This window comes from Macrotis lagotis, chromosome 5, assembly GCF_037893015.1.
Source record: "Macrotis lagotis isolate mMagLag1 chromosome 5, bilby.v1.9.chrom.fasta, whole genome shotgun sequence".
Taxonomy (NCBI): Eukaryota; Metazoa; Chordata; class Mammalia; order Peramelemorphia; family Peramelidae; genus Macrotis; species Macrotis lagotis.
The window spans coordinates 257,673,941-257,695,635 of NC_133662.1; the positions used below are offsets into that span (position 1 = coordinate 257,673,941).

At 42.4% G+C, this 21,695-nt stretch overlaps 1 protein-coding gene across 7 annotated transcripts in view; it reads right to left on the reverse strand.

Annotated features, from left to right (window-relative positions):
- The window catches only part of ANKMY1 (ankyrin repeat and MYND domain containing 1), a 124,965-nt gene extending 103,270 nt beyond the window's left edge, over positions 1–21,695 (reverse strand). For 5 of the 7 annotated variants that reach the window (XM_074189484.1, XM_074189485.1, XM_074189482.1 and 2 more), the window contains exons 1-3: positions 14,284–14,396; positions 12,335–12,476; positions 8,098–8,281 (exon numbers count right to left, since the gene is read on the reverse strand). In XM_074189484.1, coding sequence (XP_074045585.1) covers positions 8,098–8,281; positions 12,335–12,435 — 285 coding nt within the window. In that variant the 5' untranslated portion in view covers positions 12,436–12,476; positions 14,284–14,396. Of the gene's footprint in view, positions 1–8,097; positions 8,282–12,334; positions 12,477–14,283; positions 14,397–21,546 lie in introns of those variants that run through there. The other 2 variants (XM_074189483.1, XM_074189486.1) reach the window with 2 other exon arrangements.

Genomic DNA, 21,695 nt, shown 5'->3' on the forward strand with positions numbered 1-21,695 from the left:
CCACACCCCCATTCCAAGCATTTTCCAGACTAAACCTCCATTCATCCCTTAATTCTTAAAATGCTCTCCCTTCTCAGATCCTCTCAGAAACTCTCTTTCCTTTCATATTACCAGTTCAAACACCTCTTCTTCCCAAATCCTTCCAGATTTCATCAGTGCTAATGCATTCCCCCCCAAACTGCTCTGTGTTTACTTGTATTTATTTTCTTCCTGTTAATTCTATCTCCTTCTGTAAGTACATGTTGTCTCTCTCATTCGAATGTAAAATCCTTAAAAGTAGAATTTATTTCACTCCTTCTTTCTGTGTCCCCAACGCCTAGCACAAGGTCTGGCATGTAGGAGCTAGTTAATCGATTGATTGATTGATTGATTGTTGATTGATTAATTGAAGTGACATGTCTTCAAGACCCCTCATCGTGCTGATCGTCCTTCTTGGGCCATTCTCTGGTTCCTCAATATCCAGGAGATCATGGGACTCAAAGTGAGTAGGGAAGTATAATAAACACATCAGACATAATCTGAACACAATCCTTTGCTTGGGGTTAGGGGAATATGGTGCTGTGGTATGGATGCCTTTTCTTTGACAGTACAGCTTTCACTTATCACACACACACACACACACACACACACACACACACACACACACAGGTTAAGCTGAAACAACCACCACATTCACAGAATCTGGCAGGATATCTAACATCCCCAAATCTCTGTCCCAGGTCCTCTTCTCTTTCCTTTTTGTGCTCTCTTTGATCTCATTAGTTCCTAAAGGTTTAGCATCTCTGTTGCAGATGATTTCCAAATCTATGTGGGCATCCAACCCTACATTCTCTCCTGAGCTCTAGGCACCCATTGATTATTAGTCACTTCCTACTCAACATGGCAAACCAAAACTCATTAGATTTCCTCTAAAATGCACTGCTTTTCCTCACTTTCCTTTTTTATAGGGTCACCACCATTCTTCCATTCAAATAGCTTCAAACTCTTGGAATCATCTTCAATTCTTCTCTTCTTTCCTCTCTCCTATCTAATGGAGCCATCAAATTTAATCACTGATCCCTTCCCAGCACCTCTTAATATGTCTCCTCTCCATTCACAAAGCCAACACTCTGGACGAAGCCCTCATTTCACTCACCTGGATTATTGATTGCAACAGTCTCCTAACTGGCCTTCCTGCTTCCATTCATTCCCTTCTTCAACCATCCTCTTCCTAAAGCACAGGTCTGCCCCTGCCCCCTTCCTCTATACCTCCAGTGGCTCCCTATTGCCTTTAGGATCAAATCATCTGGCACTGAAAACCTGACTATTGTTAACCTTTCCCACTATTCCCATTAGCGAGAATCCTCTATTCTAGTCACAGTACTATTCCTCACACAGTATCCCATATCCTCTCTCCATATCTCTCCACAAATTGTCTCCCTTGCCCTTTCCTCCTGCTTGAAGTGCATTTTCTGGTCACCTTAAAATCTCAACACAAGCTCCAGTTTCCTCATGAAGCTCTCCCTGGTCTCCCTCCAAATCACTTGCCCATGTGCATCTCATCTTCCAGGTATATCCAGTGACAGGAGGCAAGTCTCCAAAGGACCTTCATATTTGTCTTGGCATTTCCAAGATCATAACATAAGACACAGATAAGGCATCAAATGCATGCTGATTGATTGGCTTTTACTGCTTTCCATCTACCCTGGACTACTAATTGTCCCCAAATTTAGCATACTGGAACATTATGTTGCCATATCCAAATTCCATCCCATCATACCTCTACCCCTCTGGTTTCCTTAGCTCCACTTCAAAGTCCAGTTCACATGCCACCTCCTCTATGAAACCTTCCGTGATTCACCATCCACCAGTTCAAAGTGATCTTTCTCTCACCAGATATTCCTAGAGTACTTTGTCTGTCACTCCCACCTTTTCTCTGAGGACATCCATCAATCCATAAGCATTTGTTATGAAAACATGGACCAGAGTGAAATAGTCCCTGCTGTCAAGGAGCTTACCTTCCAATGAGGGAGACCATATGCAGGGTGGCCCAAAAATCTTACTGCAGTGTGGGGTTTGTTTGGTTTTTCCCCCAATTAAAACTTAAACTTGCAATAAAATATATGACTATAGATAGATATATAGTACATATCTAAATAAATTATTGAATAATATTACATAACTAATAAATACGAGATCATTTGGCAAGGAGGACATCAGCAGGGAACAGTGAGGTCACAGTCCAGCTGAATCCTGAAGGAAACCAGGAGCAGAGGATGGAAGGAGGAAGGAGACTGTCTCCCCTCTCCCCACCCCAACCACCCCAGTAGCACAAAAACTCCTTGAAGCATTTGGGGTTTTTTGCCTTTGTCTCCCCCAGAGCCAAGTAGGGTGTCGGAATAAAAGTTTATTGGACTGAACTGGAGAAATGGGAGCTGGAGGGTACCAGAGGTGGCTCCAGAGAGCAAAGTGATTAAATGTTCAATGTGAGGATTTGCACCTCCAAAATCTGCAAAGACTTCAGACCTGAGCTTGATTTCTTGTCTGTTGGTTGTCAAGACTTAAGAAAGTGATGAAGAAAGCATCAACATGGAAAAATAAACTTAAAAGTATCTTATCTTTTTTTGAGGGGGGGGAAGAGACAGAGACAGAGACAGAGGGAGAGAGACAGAGAGACAGACAGAGAGAGAGAGAGAGAGAGAGAGAGAGAGCACTCCAACCCTATTGTTAAATATTTTACCAGCACACTCCGGAATGGGATTCTATTAACCTACTAGGGTGGATCCACTGAACCAAGAGGAGGTCCTGGAAGCTTCACCAAGGCTGCCACCCATGACAGGACCACACTGTGAGAAACTTGAAGCAATATCTGCAAATGGGAGTTCCTATTCATCCTTGAAGACTTTGGTGTCCTCAGGATCTAACTTCCAGCTACTTACAGATTGGGGGTAGGGGGTAGGAGGCCATCCAAGGCCAGTGACTAGGGGCCAAAGGACACATCTACATTAAATGGCCTAGATGGGTTATTGTCAGGGGTAAACCAAAGGCCTAAAGACAGCACATTGGGGCAGTCCAAAGACCTCGATTTGTAGCTTCTCCATCCAAAGTCTAAGTGCATAGAGAGGGCCCATTTATTTCCTTTTTTTTTTTAAGGTTTTTGAAGGCAAATGGGGTTAAGTGGCTTGCCCAAGGCCACACAGCTAGGTAATTAAGTGTCTGAGGTCGGATTTGAACTCAGGTACTCCTGACTCCAGGGCCAGTGCTCTATCCACTGCACCGCCTAGCCGTCCCAGCCCATTTATTTCTGAGAATGACTGCATTTTTAAGGAGTTCTCTTTTAAGACACATCTCAATTCACAGCATGAAAATCAGATTATATGGTGAGTAAAAGATAAGAGCACTATGTATAAATATGAATTGATTTCATCATACTATGATTATGACAAGCATCCTCATTTTCACAAACAGTAGACACCTGGCATTCAAGAGCAAAGGATCATAGAAATCATGGGTTTAGAGCTGGTAGTCCTTCCTTTACAGAGGAGGAAACCAATTCCTCAGGTTACTTAAATCACTTGTCTAAAGGTCACAAAAGTATTAAGTATCAGAGACAGGATTTGAACTCAGGTCCTCTGACTTTCAACCCACTCTGTTCTTTCTTCCATTGAACCACCACCCTGCCCAGCTCATAGAAGGCATTTAATAAATGTTCATTGATTATTGATTGACTGCCTTCACATAAAAAAGTGTGAGGAAGGGAAAAGAGAGAAGAAACTTGTATTCTTAGCCCTCTTTCCTTTTCTCCTCCAATTTTTTCTCTATTGAAAGCAATAAGAGATTGACTTCAAGAGGGTTGGGCTAACCCAGCCCGGGGAAGTCAATCCTGAATCTTAACCACCTGAACTTTAATCATCCCACCAAAAGCCAGACCAAAGACTATCAGTGGTATGCTGACATCCCAAGCCCCAGGGCTTTGGCCCCTTCCCATCTTTTTTCCAGAATTTCCACTATACATAATCTTCACCTTTCATCCAAGCTCCTTTGACCACAGTCCAAAATTACTCCCTCTTCTTCAATGACTTTCCAGTTAAATCTACCATTCCTTGACTGGTGCTGCTTTCAGGAGAGATATTTATCTGATTAGCTAATTAAAGTAATTCATCCTGATTATTTGATTAAATTAATTGTGTCGAGGAATGCTAAGATGCTTAACACTCTTATAGATCACTTGCATTTTAAAAGCTAAGCTTATCAACCCAAAGAATTCTTGGTAAGATTTGTGATGGACCAATTTTTGAGCAAAATTTCCCCATACAACTGGTCAACCAGAGAACAAAAGACATTCTGCTGCCACTTGCTACTCTCTCATTTGTGAATATGACCATAGGGCTATAGAGTTAGATGTAGAGGGTATCAAATCCAATCAAATTCAATTGACAAAACCTATTTTATCTTCATCTCATCTTCTTTCCTCCTCCAATTGGAGAAAGGGGGGAGAAGAAAAAAATCAAAAAGAGAAAATTTGATATCAAATGAATCTCTTTAAACAAAACAAATTCCTCCATTGGCCATCTCCAAAAAAATATGGCTCATTCTGCATCCAAAGTTCTTTACCTCTCTATTAGGAGGTTGGACGCTTTATCATTAATCCTCTGGTTGGCCATTGCATTGATTTGAGTTCTTGAGACCGCTAAAGTTGTTGGTCTTTATGATATTATTATTGTATGACTCATTCTCTGAGTTCTCCTCACTTCACTCTTTATCAGTGAGTCTTCCCAGTTTTCTCTGAAATAGACCCTTTTGCCATTTTACAGAACAAGAGGTGCTGTTAGATAGTCGTATACCATCTACCATAATTAGTTCAGCCATTCCCCAATCAAAGGGCACCCTCAGCTCTTTGCTGCTGCAAAGAGCTGTTATAGTTTTGTTATAGTTGCTGAAGTTTTTTCTTCTTTCTTTGATCTCTTTTGTGTATAGCCCTAGTTCTCTTATTGCTGGCTCAAAGGGACTACTCATATTAGTGACTTTTCAGTCACATTTCAAAGTGCTTTCCAGAATGGCTGGACCACTTTACAGCTCCATCAATAGCACATTAATGTGGCTGGTTTCCCTCATCCTCTCTAACATCTGTCATTTTTCTTTTTGTCAAATTTGTCAATGTGATGGGTTGAGATAAAACCTTGAAATTGCTTTAATTTGCATTTCTCTAATTATTAGTAGTTTGGAACTTTTTTCAAATGATATTGATAGCTTGAACTTCTTCCTCTGAAAATTACCTATTCATATTTTTAACCATTCGTCATTTGGAGAGTTCCTTTTACTCATTTGAATCACTTCCTTCTATATGTTGGACAGCAGACATTTATCAGAGAAATTTCCTACAAAGATATTCTCCTTCCCTTTTAATTTTAGTTGCTTGGGGCTTTTGTGCAAAAATATTTTTACTTTTTTGTTATCAAAATTGGTTCATTTTATCTTCTATGACTGTCCCCTTTCTTCTTTGGTCATCCATGGACTCAAAAGGTAATTTCTTTCTTCTTCCTCTAATTTATGTCATCTTGAGGTCTAAGCTGTATATCTGTTTAAAGTTTATCTGGATTGATGAAATCAAACGTTAGTCTATACCTATTTTCTGCCAGACAGCTTTCCATTTTTTTTTCAGAAGTTTTTATCAAATAGGGAGTTTTTACCCCATTCGTTATTATCTTTAATTTTATCAAACAGTAATCTACTATGGTCACTTGCTTCTTCTGTTAGTGTGTATCTAATCTTTTCCATGGTTGAACCTCTCTATTTCTTACCTAGTACCTATCATTTTGATGATTACTGTTTTGTATAGCTTTGAAATATAGTTTGGGGTGGCACGGTGGCACAGTGGATAGAGAGCCAGGAAGACTGATCTAAGCTCAAATGTAGCTTCTTATCCTTAATACTTACAAGTCACTTAACCCCATTTGCCTCAGTTCCTCATTTGTAAAGTGCTTTGGATAAGGAAATGGCAAATCACTCCAATATCTTTCCCAAGAAAGCCCTAAATGGGGGTCACCAAGAGTTGGATATGTCTGAAATGACCAAAACAACAAAGTATAATTTGAGATCTGGTATTTCTCAGTGCCCTTTTTTCCCATTTTAAAATTTTCATTATGTCTTTAGAAAGTCTTGCAAGTCCGCATGGTTTTACAGATAAGGAAACTGAGGCACAGAGAAATTATGTGACTTGCCCAGAATCACACAACTTGTAGGTTTCTGAGATAAGATCTGAACCCAGATCTTCAAATCCAGAGTCCTTTTATCACTACCTCAAGCTTCCTCTCAGTAGAAAGCATCCTAGGCTCTGTTTCAGAGGACCTACAATCAAAGCCTGCCTTTCCTTAACTATGACTTAAAAGCTAGTCACTTAAGAGTCTTGAGTCTCAGTTTCTTCATCTGTAAAATGAATTAGTTGAACTAAATAACACCTAAGGTCCCTTCCAGCTCTAGATCTCGGATCAGGTGACCTGGGTGACATTGGATATATAATTTTGTCTCTGTGGGCCTCAACCTTTTCCATGTAGTGAAAAGATTTAACTAGATGGCTTCTGAGGTACCCTTCCAATCATATCAGCAAAAACCTTCTAATACTGGGAATTTACTTTATCTAGACATACATATGACCTTTGTAAGGACAACTACAAAATTAAAATGACAAAAACAAGGGAAATTTAAAATAACTAAAAGGACATTCAATGTTCATGATGGATTGATCCATATAGTTAAAAAAAGAATAAGCTGAAATTTTATATATTTGATGCAACACAAACTAAATTGCCCATTTTTAAAAAATAATGAAAATTAAATAGAAAAACAAATGGTCAAGGATATCAAAAATCCACTAAAAAATGGCTGATGGAGTAGGCTTGCTTTCCCAGAGCTTCCCTGAGCAGTTATAGTCAACTCTATTTGATGCTAAGCAAAAACGGAAGATCAATAAAAGAGAAGAAAGATGATAAAAGTATCCAACCAAATGCACACAAAAGTTGATTGGTAAATCTTTAAAAAATAAAAATGAGGGGCAGCGAGGTGGCTCACTGAACAGAGCACCACCAGACTCCAGGGAGTCAGGAGGACCTGAATTCAAATCCAGCCTCAGACACTGAATAATTACCTAGCTGTGTGGCCTTGGATAAGTCACTTAACCTCATTTGCCTTGCAAAAAAACCCTAAAAAATAAAAATGAGAGAAAGATTTATTATTTAATATACTTGAAAGAATAGGTAATAAATATGAAAGGATTTAGAATTCAATCTGTATCTCACACCTTATATCTCAAGGAATTCCAGTCAGGTGATAAACAGACAATTAAAACATAAATAATTTTAAGCATGGAAGAAATTAGAATAACATATCTCAACAGGGGAGGAAGACAAATTTTATCCAACAGAGAAAGAGAAGAAATTAATTAAGTAAAAAACAGGGGCAGCTAGGTAGCACAGTGCGGGGCAGCTAGGTAGTACAGTGGATAGAGCACCAGCCCTGGAGTCAGGAAGACCTGAGTTCAAATCTTACCTCAGACACTGAATAATTACCTAGCTGTGTGGCCTTGAGCAAGCCACTTAACCCCATTTGCCTCACAAAAACCTAAAAAAAAAGATGTGTCTGATTAAATAAAACAAAAAGTCTATACAACAGAAGAATCAAAAGGGAAAAAATTTATGGTGATAATGTACAAAACATTCCAGCTCCAAAGTATACAAAGAAACATTTCAAAATGTGCTGAGGCAACGCCATGGTCCCAAAGAAGAAATAGTCAAATGACGTGAACAAGAAATTTTCAAAAAAAGAAAAGTTATTAATGGTCATTTGAAAAAATGTCTAATCTAATATCATAGTAACACAAAGTAACAAAAGTCTGAGGTTATTGTCTCACCCATTAGAGCAATAAAAATAATGAAAAAGCAAAGGACCTGCATGAAATCAGGCTCTTCTCCAATAAGTAAAATTATTTCCTACTTATTGGGGTCAATGAGTACAAATTGTCCCCTGAAACTATATGGAAAAGCCATTATTATCTATAAACGGGAGGCAAACTAATTCTATTAATGGCACAAAAATAAGCATAAACAACTTAAAAGAATTTACCTCACCATTGTTCCATTTGTATTCTCCATATCCAAGTTTTGTGTCAAACCCAAACTCCCCCTTGTATATAGAACCGTCAGGCCATTCCTGAACCCCATAAATCTGTTGGTTATAATCTTGTAGATCTGGTTCAGTCAGTCCCAGTGATTCTCTCTCTCCACCTTCTTCTTCTGATATGATGTCCCTAGGATGACAATTGGGAAAGGTTAAGAAGTCAGTGTGGGAACCCCCAAAGTCAGCTAGAAACACTCTAAGCCCTAACAGATGACTCTCTTCTCACTACATTGCACAATATATATTATTTAGCCCTTGAATATAGAGCAGACAATAAAATTCAATTCAGTGGACACCAAGAACAATGTTTTAACTTGTTCTTTAATCATGGAGGCAGGGTGGTTCAATGGAAAGAGCCCTGGAGTCAAAGCACCTGGGTTCAAGTCCTACCTCACCAAAAAGCTCCTAGGGCCTTGAGTTTCTACTCCATAAATGAGAGTTGGCCAAAATGGCCTGAGAACTGTCCAGGTCTAGATCTCTGTTCTTAAACTGGCCTATAAACCAATTTAGTCTTGGCTGGCTACAGAATGGACCCAATGAGACCAGGTAACAGATTTGATCTCCCTAAACATCAGTGAACTTTACAGACAGAAAAATTCTTCTCTGCCATATTGGTGCCTTCTAATTCTTTTGCACACTCCAAAGCCCCTGCAACAGGGTTAGGAATAAATTGTCCTCTCAACAGAATTAGAAGAACATTGTACCCATTTACAGCAACATTGTGTGATCATCAACTATAAAATTCTAAAAGGACTTGTGACAGAAAATTCCATCTACATCCAGAGAAGGAATACAATGGAGTCTGAATGCAGACCAAAAGCATACTATTTTCCATTTTTAAAATTTGCTTTGTTTTCCCCTTTTGTTCTGATTCTTCTTATACAACATAATTAATATGGAAATGTTGAATATAGTTATGCATATAAAATCTGTATCAGATTACTCATGGTCAAGGGGAAGGAGGAGGGAAGGGAGAGATAGTGAGATTAGTAAGTTCTGGTTTTAATGTTCAATCATTCTTCAGTCATGTCCAACTCTTTATGACCCCATTTCAAGGTTTTCTTGGAAAAGATAATGAAGTGATTTGCCATTTCCTTCTCAAGTTCATTTTACAGATGAGTAAACTGAGGCAAACAGGATAAAGTGATTTGTCTAGAGTCACACAGCCAGTGTCTGAGGTCAAATCTGAACTCAGATCTTCCTAACTCAAGGCTCAGAACTTTATCCATTGGGCCACCTAGCTGTGGTTCTGAAAAAAATATATTTCCAACCTTTCTGGAGACCAATTTGGAACTATGCCCAAAGGTCAATAAAACTGTGCATACCCTTTGATCCAGCAATACCACTACCAGATCTATATTGCAAAGAGGTCATTAAAAAAGAGAAAAGGGACTACAAAAATATTTACAGCAGCTCTTTTGGTGGTGGCAAAGAATTGGAAATTGCCCATCCATTGGAGAATGACTGAACAAGTTATAGTATATGAATGTTATGGAGCACTATTGTTCTATAAGGAATCATCAGCACCCGGACTTTGGAAAAGTCTTAGAAAGACTTGCATGAAGTGAGCAGAACCAGGAGAACATTGCACACATTAACAGAAACATTGTGAGATGGATCAACTATGGAGGACATAATTCCTCTCAATAGCTCAGTGATCAAAATCATCCCTGATGTTATGGAAAATGACATTAACATCCAGAAAAACAAACAAACAAAACAAGTCTGAATATAGAGCAAAGTAGATATTATGTTCACTTTGAAAACTTCTTTTATGTCTCTTCTTTATTTCTCATAGTTTTTTCCCCTTAGTTCTTTTTTTATTATTTTTTATTTTTTAAGGGTTTTTTTTTTTGCAAGGCAACAGGGTTAAGTGGCTTGCCCAAGGACACACAGCTAGGTCATTATGAAGTGTCTGAGGCTGAATTTGAACTCAGGTCCTCCTGACTCCCGGGCCAGTGTTCTATCCACTGCATCACCTAGCTGCCCCCTCCCCTTAGTTCTAATTTTTTTTCACATGACTAATATGGAAATATGTTAAACTCAACTATATATGTACAATTTTTACTGTATTGTTCCCTGTCACGGGAAGAGGGGAGGGAAGGAAAGGTGGAAGAAAAATGTAAAATTCATAAACTTGCAAATGCAGGAAAGTTGAAAACTATCTTTGCATTTAATTGAAAAAATAAAGAGGAAAAAATTTCAATTAGTAGTTATTTTTCTCTTTTCACCCACCCTTATTTAAATGAAAAAGATAAAAGAAAAGCACACTTTATTAACAGTTCTCCAAAACTGTGGTTGGTCATTACATTGATTGGAGTTTTTAAAATATTCAAAGCTGTTGGTTTTTCCAATGATGTTATTATATAAATTGCTCCCTGGTCCTGCTCCCTTCAAAGTGCATTACTTCATGCAGATTTTCCAGGTTTCTCCAGAATCTATCCCCGTCATCATTCTTATGGCACAACAATATTCTATCACATTTATAGGCAATTTCTTCAGCCACAAACTGGGAGTAATGACAGTCATCCCTTTAGTTTCCAGGGTTTTTTTTCTAGCACAGAAAAGAGCAACTATAAATATTTTCATGTCTATAAGTTCTTTTCCTTTTTCTCTGATCTCTTTGGAGTCTTAGCTTATGAGTGGTATAGCTGGGTCAAAGGGATTGCAGAGTTAATAACTTTCCTTTCCAGAATGGCTGTACCAATTCATAGTTTCATCAAAAATTCATTAAATGTGTCTGTCTTCCCACCAAATGTTCCCTCAATTATTTGTCAATTTTTCTTTTATCAGGTTTACCAACCTAGAAGGAATGAAGATTCTTTAATCTACATTTCTCTCATTATTAGGGACTTGAAACAATTTTTTTCTCATGGCTATGGACAGCTTGGATTTCTTCCTTTGAAGACTGCCCATCCATATCCTTGATCTTTTTTCAACCAGAGAATGATTCTTATTTTTATAAATTTGAATCAATTCTTTTCATATCTTGGAAATGAGACCTTAAATCAGAGAAACTTTTCTGGCCAGCTCCACATGCTGGAAAGGCTTCCAGGAAGGCCCCATTAACATATTAAGGCTATTTTTCAAGAAGCAATCTAGCTAAGAATCCAGAGGATCACCATCAGAAGGCTACTTACTAACTTGGAGATGAATTCTTTATTAAAAGCAGCTCATGAAACAAATAATTCAAATATTCCCCCCCCCCATTCAGTTTCTGGTGTGACAGTCAACAGAGAGATTGGAAAGTTTGAACTAATGCACCAAAATACCATTTCAATGAAATTGTCTATAATTAGTTTACTATGGCATCCTGTTTAAGTGTTGAATTCCTACTCTTTGGGAAGTTCATTCATGGAGTATCAGTTCATGCAAGTCTTTCCAGGCTTTTTCAAAGTTCAGCTGCTCGAGATTTCTTACATAACAATAGGCTGTCACATTCATATACCATAACTTATTCAGATATTCCCCAGTTGATGGGCATCTCCTCAATTTCCAAAGCAAGTCAAAAGCATTTATTAAAGCTGGCAATGTGCTAATATTTTTTGGGGGGGGCAAGGTATTAGGGTTAAATGGCTTGCCCAAGATCACACAGCTAGGTAAATATTAAGTGTCTGAGGTCGAATTTGAACTTGGGTCCTCCTGACTCCAGGATGGGTACTCTATCCACAGCACCGCCTAGCTTCTGTGCTGAACAAAAAGAAAGGCAAAAAAAAGGCCCTGATCTTCTCAAGAAGCACATGGTCTAATGGGGGCAGATATATATATATATATATATATATGTAACATATATGTATGAATGTATGTTTTTGTGTGTATGTGTGCAATATATGCATACAGGCTAAAAACTGAAGATCATCAACTCAAGAAGTACAGCTTTTAGACCATCCATAATCTTTGTTGATAATCTGATTATGAAATCCCTGTCAATCAACCAATAAGTATTCATTAAATACTACCATGTTCTAAGTAAAAACTACAAAGACAAGGAAGTCTCCCAACAACCCAGGAGAGGATGGATCTCTCACATTAGAATGGATGCTCCTGGAGGGGATTATGTATGTTTTTTCCAAGTGTCCAGCATGCATTAACAGCTTAAACACTGCACATTGATCATGCTTAACTCCAATAGTCATCACCCCCCCCCATAAAAATGATGCCATGTAACAGACTTATACAACACCTTTTAAAGAAATATTTTAGATCCTTCATGTTCCTGTCTTCTCTGGAGCTAGACACTGAGAGTTCAACACTCCCCTGGGTAAAAACTTCAGGATTCAGCATATTTCCAAAAGCATCTTCTAGTAGCTTCTTTTTTAATTAACCTAGAAGAACAAGAAAGAAGGTCTCAGACATCCTATACGTTAGAAAAGTACAAGTTGGGGAGCTGCCAGGTGGCACAATGATTAGAGCTTTGGCCCTGGAGATGAGGACCTGAGTTTGAATCTGGCCTCAAAATTACCTAGTTGTGTGACCTAGGACAAGGCACTTACTTAACCCTACTGCCTTGCAAAAATTAAAAAAAGGTACAGTGTTACTCAGAGTCACCCAGGAAAAAAAACACCATCCCCATCATTCACAGGTATCCTGCTTTGAATGATCTCCACTTTCAAAGCTCCCTCCCTTCACTAAGCCCATAAATGGACATGAGCCATTCAGTGAATGTAAGGAAATCAAGAAATCAGCACCCCTCTGATGCCTAGCCCTGGTGCAGGGCCACCTTAGATGAGAAAAGGAAACAAAAACAAACATCTCTGTTGCTCAAAGGAGCTTAATTTCCCCAAAAGAGTTTTCCCCAAAAGTTTCATGACCTTGACAAAGGTGCTCTTTCATCCATTTCTCAGCAGGGAAAGGAACACACAGGAATAACCAGTTTTATCTAATATGCCAAGACACTTTCAATGAAATTATATATAATTAATTTTGATGGCATCCTGTTTGAGTGTTGAATCCATACACATGGGGAAGCTAGCTTGCTCTGTAGCTTTCAGCCATAGCAATTAGAAGTGAATGAAGACTGTGATCATACACACACACACACACTCTCACAGATGGCCAAAGGCCCTTTAGTTAGACAAACTTTTATCAACCTGTTTCTATTGGGGGGGGGGGGGGAGACATCAGAATTCTTGTAAACTCCAAGTTGGGAAGCTCTCAGAGGCCATATGTGGCCCAACCCATATCTGAAGAGGATCCCCCTCTGCACTCTAAGAGGCTAGTGGTCATCTAGACTTCCTCTCTGAAAGAGAACTACCTCCCCAAGGCCTTGGGAGAGCTCTAATATTGAGAAAGGAGAAGGAAAGAAAAAACTATCAAAACCAAGTGCCTTCACTCTTGTTTACTAGGAATACAGATCAAGAGAGGGCAGGGGGGTCTGGCCTCAGATACTACATAATGGCCCAGCTGGGTGACCTTGGGCAAGTCACTTAACCCCATTGCCTTAAATGAGTTTTTAAAAAAAATTAAAAGTGAGGGCAAAAGAGAGCCTTGAAGGCCAGCAGTCAGGTAGACCAACATCATCTAGTCGGGCATTTTACAGCTGAGGAAACTGAGGCCCAGGGCAGAGAAGGGATTTGCCCAGGCTCCTGAACCTGGCCGCTGGGAGCCCGGGGAGGTTCCCGGTCCTGCCCGGGAGACTAGGAACAAACTTGTCCCTCCTTCCCTCGGGCTCGGTACCCCGTGGGGGGCTCGGTTCCCCGTGGGGGGCTCGGTTCCCCGTGGGGGGCTCTTTTCGGACGGGTCAGTTCCACCGCCGGAACGCAGCTTCTCGGGGGCTGGAAGTCGGGGGGCGGGCAGGGTTCCAAGGGGGCTGCCCTGCTCCGGGCCCCGCTCTCATCTGTCCTCGAGGGACCCCGGCCCTTTGCAGCTGGGCCCGCGGCCAGGAGCCCCAGAATCGGGGCCCCTGGCTCTGTGCCCAGAGGAGCCACCAGCGGGGGTCCCCACGCACCCCGCCAGGCACACCTACGGATAACAGCCGCCCCGGCCCCCCAGGGCTCCCCCGCGGCTGCCCCGCGCCAGCCCGGCTCCCCTCCCCGCGATCCACGAGGGCTGCGGGGCGCCGCTACGGTTGGCGGCTCCGGCCCGACGGCCGGTCCCCCCGGGGTAACCCAGGCCCCCCGGAACAGGCCGTACCACTGGCGGGGGGCGTCCCCGCCCCGGAGCCCCCGGAGCCCCCGGCTGGGTCCGGTGGGGAGCCGCTGGCCAGCGCCCCCGCCCCGCGCCCCGGGAGGAGGCCGCAGCGTCCTCGTCTCCATGGAGACCCCGCTCGGCGGCCTGGCCCGGCTGGCCATTCCAGGGCCCGAAAGCCCCCCCGGGCTGGAACCCCTTCCAACCCCAAAGCAAGGACGTCACGATCTCGGGTTATGAGCTCACAGAGCCGGGGGGGGGGGTCCTTCTGCCAGCCCCCGGGCTGCGCTAGCATTTGGGGGGCTTCTGGGCCCGTAGAGGATGGGCGGACATCGGCTCCGGCCCCAACGGACCTTGGGGGTTAGCCGGTCTAAATCCCCATTTGGCAGGGGAGGAAACTGAGGCTCATAGACCTAGAGCCGGAAGAGACCCCAGAGGCCACCTAATTCAGCCCCCTCGATGGACAGAGAAGGAAACTGAGGCTCACGGGGGGCAACTGGCCCAAAGCCATATCAGTCAATTGATTAAGTCTTCCTAAGGCTTGGGTTTGTCATAAAATCTCCAGTCTGAAAGAGAAGTTGAGACTGGACCCAGACCGTGAATCCGGAGGTGGCCCCAGTCCACTTGGGACAATAACCTTTCCGGAGCTTTCCTTCTACCCAGCCTAGCTGCCTTTGTCACTCTAATCCCCTTCTCCCCTCCTGCCCTCCCGGGACCCAACAGAACAAATGGAATCCTTCCAGGGAAAAGCCCTCCAAGGCCTCAGAAGATTCCATCTCTAAGTCTCATCCCCAGTTCTTCCAACTGATCCTGGACCCAGGGACCTGAGGGCCAGCCCTGGTCCCCTCACCCTCCTGCCACCCTCCTCTGGGTCTCTCACTGGCCTTCCCCAAATGGGAAGCTCCCACCTCATGGTCAGGAGACAGAATTTTTCTTACAAATATCTTACAGCATGTGTCAGAAATTTCGATGGTAAAAGCTGGGGGGATTTAAAAATAAAATAAAAAATAAAGAATTTTTAAAGTCAAAAAATTTAAATCCATATTAATTTATTTTAAAAAGCTGGGGGGGGGGCAGCTAGGTGGCCCAGTGGATAGAGCACCAGCCCTGGAGTCAGGAGAACCTGAGTTCAAATCCAGTCTCAGACACTTACTAATTACCTAGCTGTGTGGCCTTGGGCAAGTCACTTAACCCCATTTGCCTTGCAAAAACCTGGAAAAAAAGCTGGGGGGGGGGGGGATGTAAGCAGGACCTATTTGTTTTAACATCATCACCAATTATTCAATGGTTTCATTTCCCCCTGCAGCACCTTTGCTGGTGGCATTACCTCCCTCTCTCATCTCTCCTTGGGAGACTCCATCTGTCACTAAAGCAAACTGGATCTGTGAACTCCCTTCTTAGCTCCCTTCACGGAAGACCCTCTTCAAACTGAGCTAGTCGGTCATCAGACTTACGTCACCAAATCTCTTCAGCTTGGAAAGACTTACAAGAACAAGCATTTCCCTGGCAGAGGCCTGGAGAAAACCTTGAGGTCACCTTCACACTGTTGTTGTCTGTCCATTCTCCAAAAGGACCCTGGCATCAGGAATGTGGCACCAATACAAGCAAGGGAAATGGATTTAAGGGAGGGAGGGGTGTGCAAAGTCCCCAGCCTCACTTCCTCCTCCAGAACCATCTGGGTCCACGGTGAAATATGAATCAGGACAAATGGGGATGGACCTAGGTGCCATAGGACACCCTAGTCTTTTAAGCTAGGATCTTTAGGAGCTCTCAGTTTGACTAAACCAGAATGGATGTGGAAATAGGGCCCATTCTTTTTGTTCAGTCATAATCCAACTCTTTGTGATCCCTTTTTCTCAGGGGAGATACTGGAGTAGTTTGCATTTCCTTTTCCAACTCATTTTCCAGATGAAGAAATTGAAGCAAATAGGGTGAAGTGACTTGCCCAAGGTCATACAGCCATTAAGGGTCTCAGACAGGATTTTGACTTCCAGTCTTCCTTATGTCCAGGCCTAGCCCTGAATCCACTTTGCCATCTACCTGACCCATCTTTAATGGTTCAATTCATTTTAATTAAATTTTAGCCAAAATAAAGGTCCTCTTCCACCTAGTCTTTCTTATCATTCCAGGTGAGTGAAATGGGTCTGTCCTCAGACCCTAAAATCTCAGATTATACTTTTCATGTCTTTCACCCAGAATAGTGATCACTGTGACTTGGGGAGCAATAAAATAAGAAATTTATCTGTAATTTGTAGTTTTCAAACCTTGTCACTGAGAGGTGAAGTAATTTGCCTAGGGTCACATAGCCAGTATTTGTCATGTGTGGATTTGAACCCAGGACTTAAAGCCGGTCCTCAATGTATGATCCACCCTACCTCTCAAGTCTTTCTTAAGTCTTTCATTCATTTCTATCATTACTTAAATTGACATCCTTATCAGGGTCACGAGGGCATGAACAGGGTCTTGTTTTAGTTTCTTATTCCCCCCCAAGGTCATGCTAGCACTGTGTACAATGTAGGCCACACTCTGTCAATAAACATTTCACTCATGCCTCCTGCAATTCAGATACTTGATGGTTGGCGAGCAAAGACAAAAGGAACTGATGGACCAAACATGTAATAAGCATCCGTTGAATCGAATGTACTAAATAATAGAGTTGTAGGCTCTTGTCTTGAAAACATACCTTGGATCGTCAGTTGGCACCTTAATATCTATCCAAAAGTCTTCAAACAGACCATATTCTTGTCAGGAATCCAGGCTGGATTTTTTCCAGTTCCTTTCACCTCCCAGAGATCTGACAATCAATATGGTGGATCTAGAGGCAGAAGATCCAAATTTGGATTCTCATCTGAGCTCGGAATTTGGATTCTAAGCTCTGAGATCTTGGATTGGTTACTTCATGTCTCTGAGCCATTTCCCCATCTGTCTGTCAAAGAAGGTCTTAGACTAAATGACACTAAAGTCCTTTCCAGCTCTAGAGACTTATGACCATTGAGTAAAAAGTCAACTTTGACTGTCGAAACAGCCAGTGGAATGTCGGAGCCAATGCCTTACCAGTCCTGGTTTTCAGTGTGAGTGCTTGTACCTCAGCATTTGTATTTGTAGATGGTGCAATGGATAGAGCATTGGGCTCGAAGCTGAGAAGACCTGACTTCAAATCCAACCCCAGCCTATAATAGCTATGTGACCCTGAGCAAGTCACTTCACCCTGTTTGCCTTGGTTTCATCATGAGCTAGGAAAGAAAATGGCAAAACACTCCAGTATTTTGGCCAAGAAAATCCCTAGAGTCACAAAAAGTCCAACGCAACTGAAAATGACTCAACAACAATTTATACCTCTTAAAGACAAATACTGCTAATCAGGGCTTAATTTATTGCTTTATTTGTCCAGACTTAAAAAAATAATGGAGAAAATGTTAATACTACAAAATCTACTTAAAAGTATGTTCTACATTTTTAGAGAGCTGGTTGTTAAACATTCACTAGCACACTCCAGCTTGAAGGTTATTAGAAATGCTGATTCAATAACAAAACTCTAAAGCTTTTTTTTTCTTCTAAAGCTATAATAAAATTCTTTCCTTACCATACTCCTGGGAGGTTGAGAAATCATTTAACAGAAGACAAAAGGAGGCTCAAATAAGTTCAGTGACTTGGCCATGGTCCCACAGCCAGGCCTCCAACCAAGCATCCCTTACTCCCAGATTTATGTCTTTCCACTCTGCTTAACAGGTCACTGCAGCTCAGGCCCCAGCCTACCCCTAGATAGCATAATCCACTGGAAGCGCTTTGAAGGAAACCACCTAGGGTCCTGTCAGCCAACCACAGGAAGAGTCCCCAGGAGCTAGAACAGGCCCTGACATAGACTACAACATCCTCGAGTCCCTCCACCACTCAAATTTCTTCTCTGATGACCTGTCATGGTTTTAAAATTCCACTGTGGAAGATATTATCCATTTGAGCGTTTGCCTCTCAGAACTAGTTGGGAGCTGGCTCCAACATACCACTGGCTGTTTCTCCAGTCAAAGTTGACTTTGTAACTCGATGGTCATAGGTTTCTAGAACTGGAAAGAATTTGCAAGTCATTTTGTCCAAGACCTTCCTTAGCAGATGGATAAAGAAATCGGCTCAAAGGCCTGAAGTAACTAGCCCAAGATCTCAGAGCTGGGAGCCCCTCGACAACACAGGACTATCCAGGACTCCAGCTTTACTATACTACTCTACAGGTAACTTGGTTCTCCTTGGAATTGAAACAAACTTAAGGGTGCTGTTAAGGCTGACCTTGCCCCCCCCTTTCTAGGGACTTCCTCATAGTACTGCCCTAAATGTTGACACTCCCCCTGAAGGTTCCAATGGTTGGGAACAGGACACACATGGTGACCTAGCAAAGGAGACCAAGGAGGAATGCTCTGATAGGTAGGAGGGGAACTCCGAGAATTCGGTATCATGAAAACCCAAAGAAGAGATATTCTCCAAAAGGAGGTCAAGGGGCTATTAGACTGAGAACAGGTCAATTCGGCAATTAAGGGGACCAAAGGGCAGCCACTAGAGGAGATGGGGCACTGAAGGAGGAAATGATTAGATTCACCATTTGTGGGCACCCAACCACAAGGCTCATGGAGAATCTTCTCTGACCAGTTTTGTATGATCCATCTCTGACAGCTCCTCTCACCTGTCTGAGCTATCAGGAAGATACAGGTGTGACCTGGCCTAGGTCAGGCTGAGTGAAGTTCACTTATAAACTTCCCAACCAAGGCCACCTCCAGCATGTGCTTTCCAGGGCTCCAAAATGCCCAAAGACACATTCCCCTGGCAGTTAAAGCTGGTGATTTAAGGCACAGTACAAAAGACAATCTCTTGGAAATAATGCTCAGAAATGCTAAGGGGTGTTAATGGCCCAACCCTGCCTAACCAAGCACAAAGCTGTGTCAGAATGTGAGTGATGGGGCAATAATTCCCTTCTTTTGCCCTACCTAATGGGGGACAGAAGCGGCAGACTGGTCAGCATACTGAAGAGCTCTGGCCCCTGGCCTGCATAAGAATGAGACTCTGACATATATGTCAGACTCCTAAACTTTCCCAACAGAATGTCAGCTCTGCCTCCCAGAGGCCAGTTATCAAACTCTTGGATTTCTCTCTTTAACCACCAGCTCAGAATTTCATCCTTCAGACATCCGTCAGAGAAATACCACCAAATAACTGCCATCCAGCCTGTGTAAAAGGTCATCTGAAAACATCTGATATTTATGACTATCGGTCTAATGGACATCCATTAACTCGCCATTCCTGTAGGTCTTCCAAGCTGCAGCCCTGTATTAAGTTAGATTAGCAGAAGGCAATGTACCTGGATCATATTATCTCCAATCCCTGTAGAAATGTCTTCACCGAGTTAAGATTGAATGGTAGGCTCTTGGCTTTTATAGAGAATCATATCCCATAACCCATGATTGGGGCAGGGGAGGGGGCCTGGGTATCAGAGGATTGAGTTTATGTTATATATTCCACATTCCTCTGAGGGGAAGGATTTCAAGCTAAGATAAAGTCAATGTCATTTAGCTACAACAGCCCTGGGGAATCCTGATCCCAATTTCCACTCTCCTAGATAAGCTTTGGGTCCTGGAACAAGGCTCCATCTCCTTCTCCCGGTCAGAGGGGGACCCCTGAGTGCTCAAGGGTCATTCTCTTAATGCCACCAGCTGTAGCCTCCTGCAGACTCTTCCTCCTAAAATGATCAGTTAAGAACCAATTCAGAGAACTGGCCCTAAAGAGCTTTTAGAAAGGGAGAGTTAAGAAAGTGGAATAAAACTGGTCCCAGACATCTGTAATGCAGAAGTTGGGTGGGGGGGAGGGGACTTCTGAGAGGTAGGGACTGTCCTCCTTTCTGCTTGTATTCATATGTTCAGAACTGTGTCTACCACAACAAAAAGTGCTTTCTTCCTCCCTCCTCCCACCTTTACTTGTTTTTCTTCCGTTTTACCTCCCTCTCACTCTTTCATTCCTTTTTTTACCTTCCTTCCTCTCCTCCCTTTCTCTCTCCTACACTTCCTTTCCTCCCTTCTTATTTCTCTTTCCCATCTTTCCTCCCTCCCACTCTCCTTCATTCCTTCATCCCTTCCTTTCCTTCCTTTCTCCCTCCCACTCTTCCTTTCCTGCCGGCCTTCTTTCTCCCCTGCCTCCCTCCCACCCTTTCTTCTTTCCTTCCTTCCTTCCAGTACATAGAGCACATATGGCCAAGGGATTAACACAGCTTCTTCTTGGAGTAAGGAAGACTTGAGTTCCAATCCTATGAAACTCTGTGGCAGTTTGCAGCTAGAAAACAGTCCCCCACGCACACATACCCATCCCTCTCCCAAGCGGTGAGTTGTTAGAAACAGGAGCTAGAAACACTCCAAGTAGGATGTGTGGTTAGCAACACTCCATCCCTTCATTGTCTGGAGGTCACCGTCTAATCAATCTCCCATAGAGCTTACAGTCAAAGGACCTGACCAAACCTGACCAAGAGTAACCTATGTGATGTTGCAAGGCTTATTAACGTGTCATTTATATGTAAATTCCTAGCTTCCCATCACCCAGTTGCTGATGTGTCCAGGAACTAGAGCTGGACACTTTCCATCCTGCCTCCTGCCCTGAGCAGGACTTCCATCCCTTTCTCCTCCCAACTCCTCCTTTGAGGAGGACTTTTCATTTCTCTTCCTCTTTCAAGCCCACAAAAGACCCCCACTCCTAAGTTCAATGACCAACTAGTTCCTTATCGACTTGTTCCACTTTGCTTTTTGTATCATTAAATCACTCTTTAAGGAAGAGTCTTGGCTTCAGGTAATTCTTACTGCTGACCAACTCTCCCATTGCAAATATTCCCTACCAGTGTAACCTTGGACAAGTCATTTCCTCTCTTCATGGCTCAATTAACTAATCTATAAATTGAAGGAATTCCAATCAATAGCCTCTAACAACCAAATAGAATAAGGATCATGACACTGGAGCTGGGGGGGGGGGGCAGGCTTCAGAAGTCATCTTGTCCTTCCCCTCCTTTTACAGATGAGGAAACTGAGGCCCATAGAGGTGAAGGGACTTGCGCAAGGTGGGTAGCATGGGTAGCAAGCATCAGGGCTTAGAATCAAACCTAGACATTCTTTCTCTTGAAGGGCTGCCTTCAAATCCAGTCAATTTTCTACCATTCTATTCTGCCACCCTACAGATACATGGATTTTAATGAGCAGGACCACACAAGATAATGCCAGCATCATTAGGAAAAATTATTTCTTTACTCACTCCCATTGAAGCATTTTCCATGTTATCTTATTTGGTGTTTGCTCTCACGAATCTGCAGGATCAGGAAGCCCAATGAGGGGTATTTCCCATACTTGGAGGGGAATTCCAGGAGAGCAGGGACAGTTTTACCTTTGTCTTCATATAGCTGG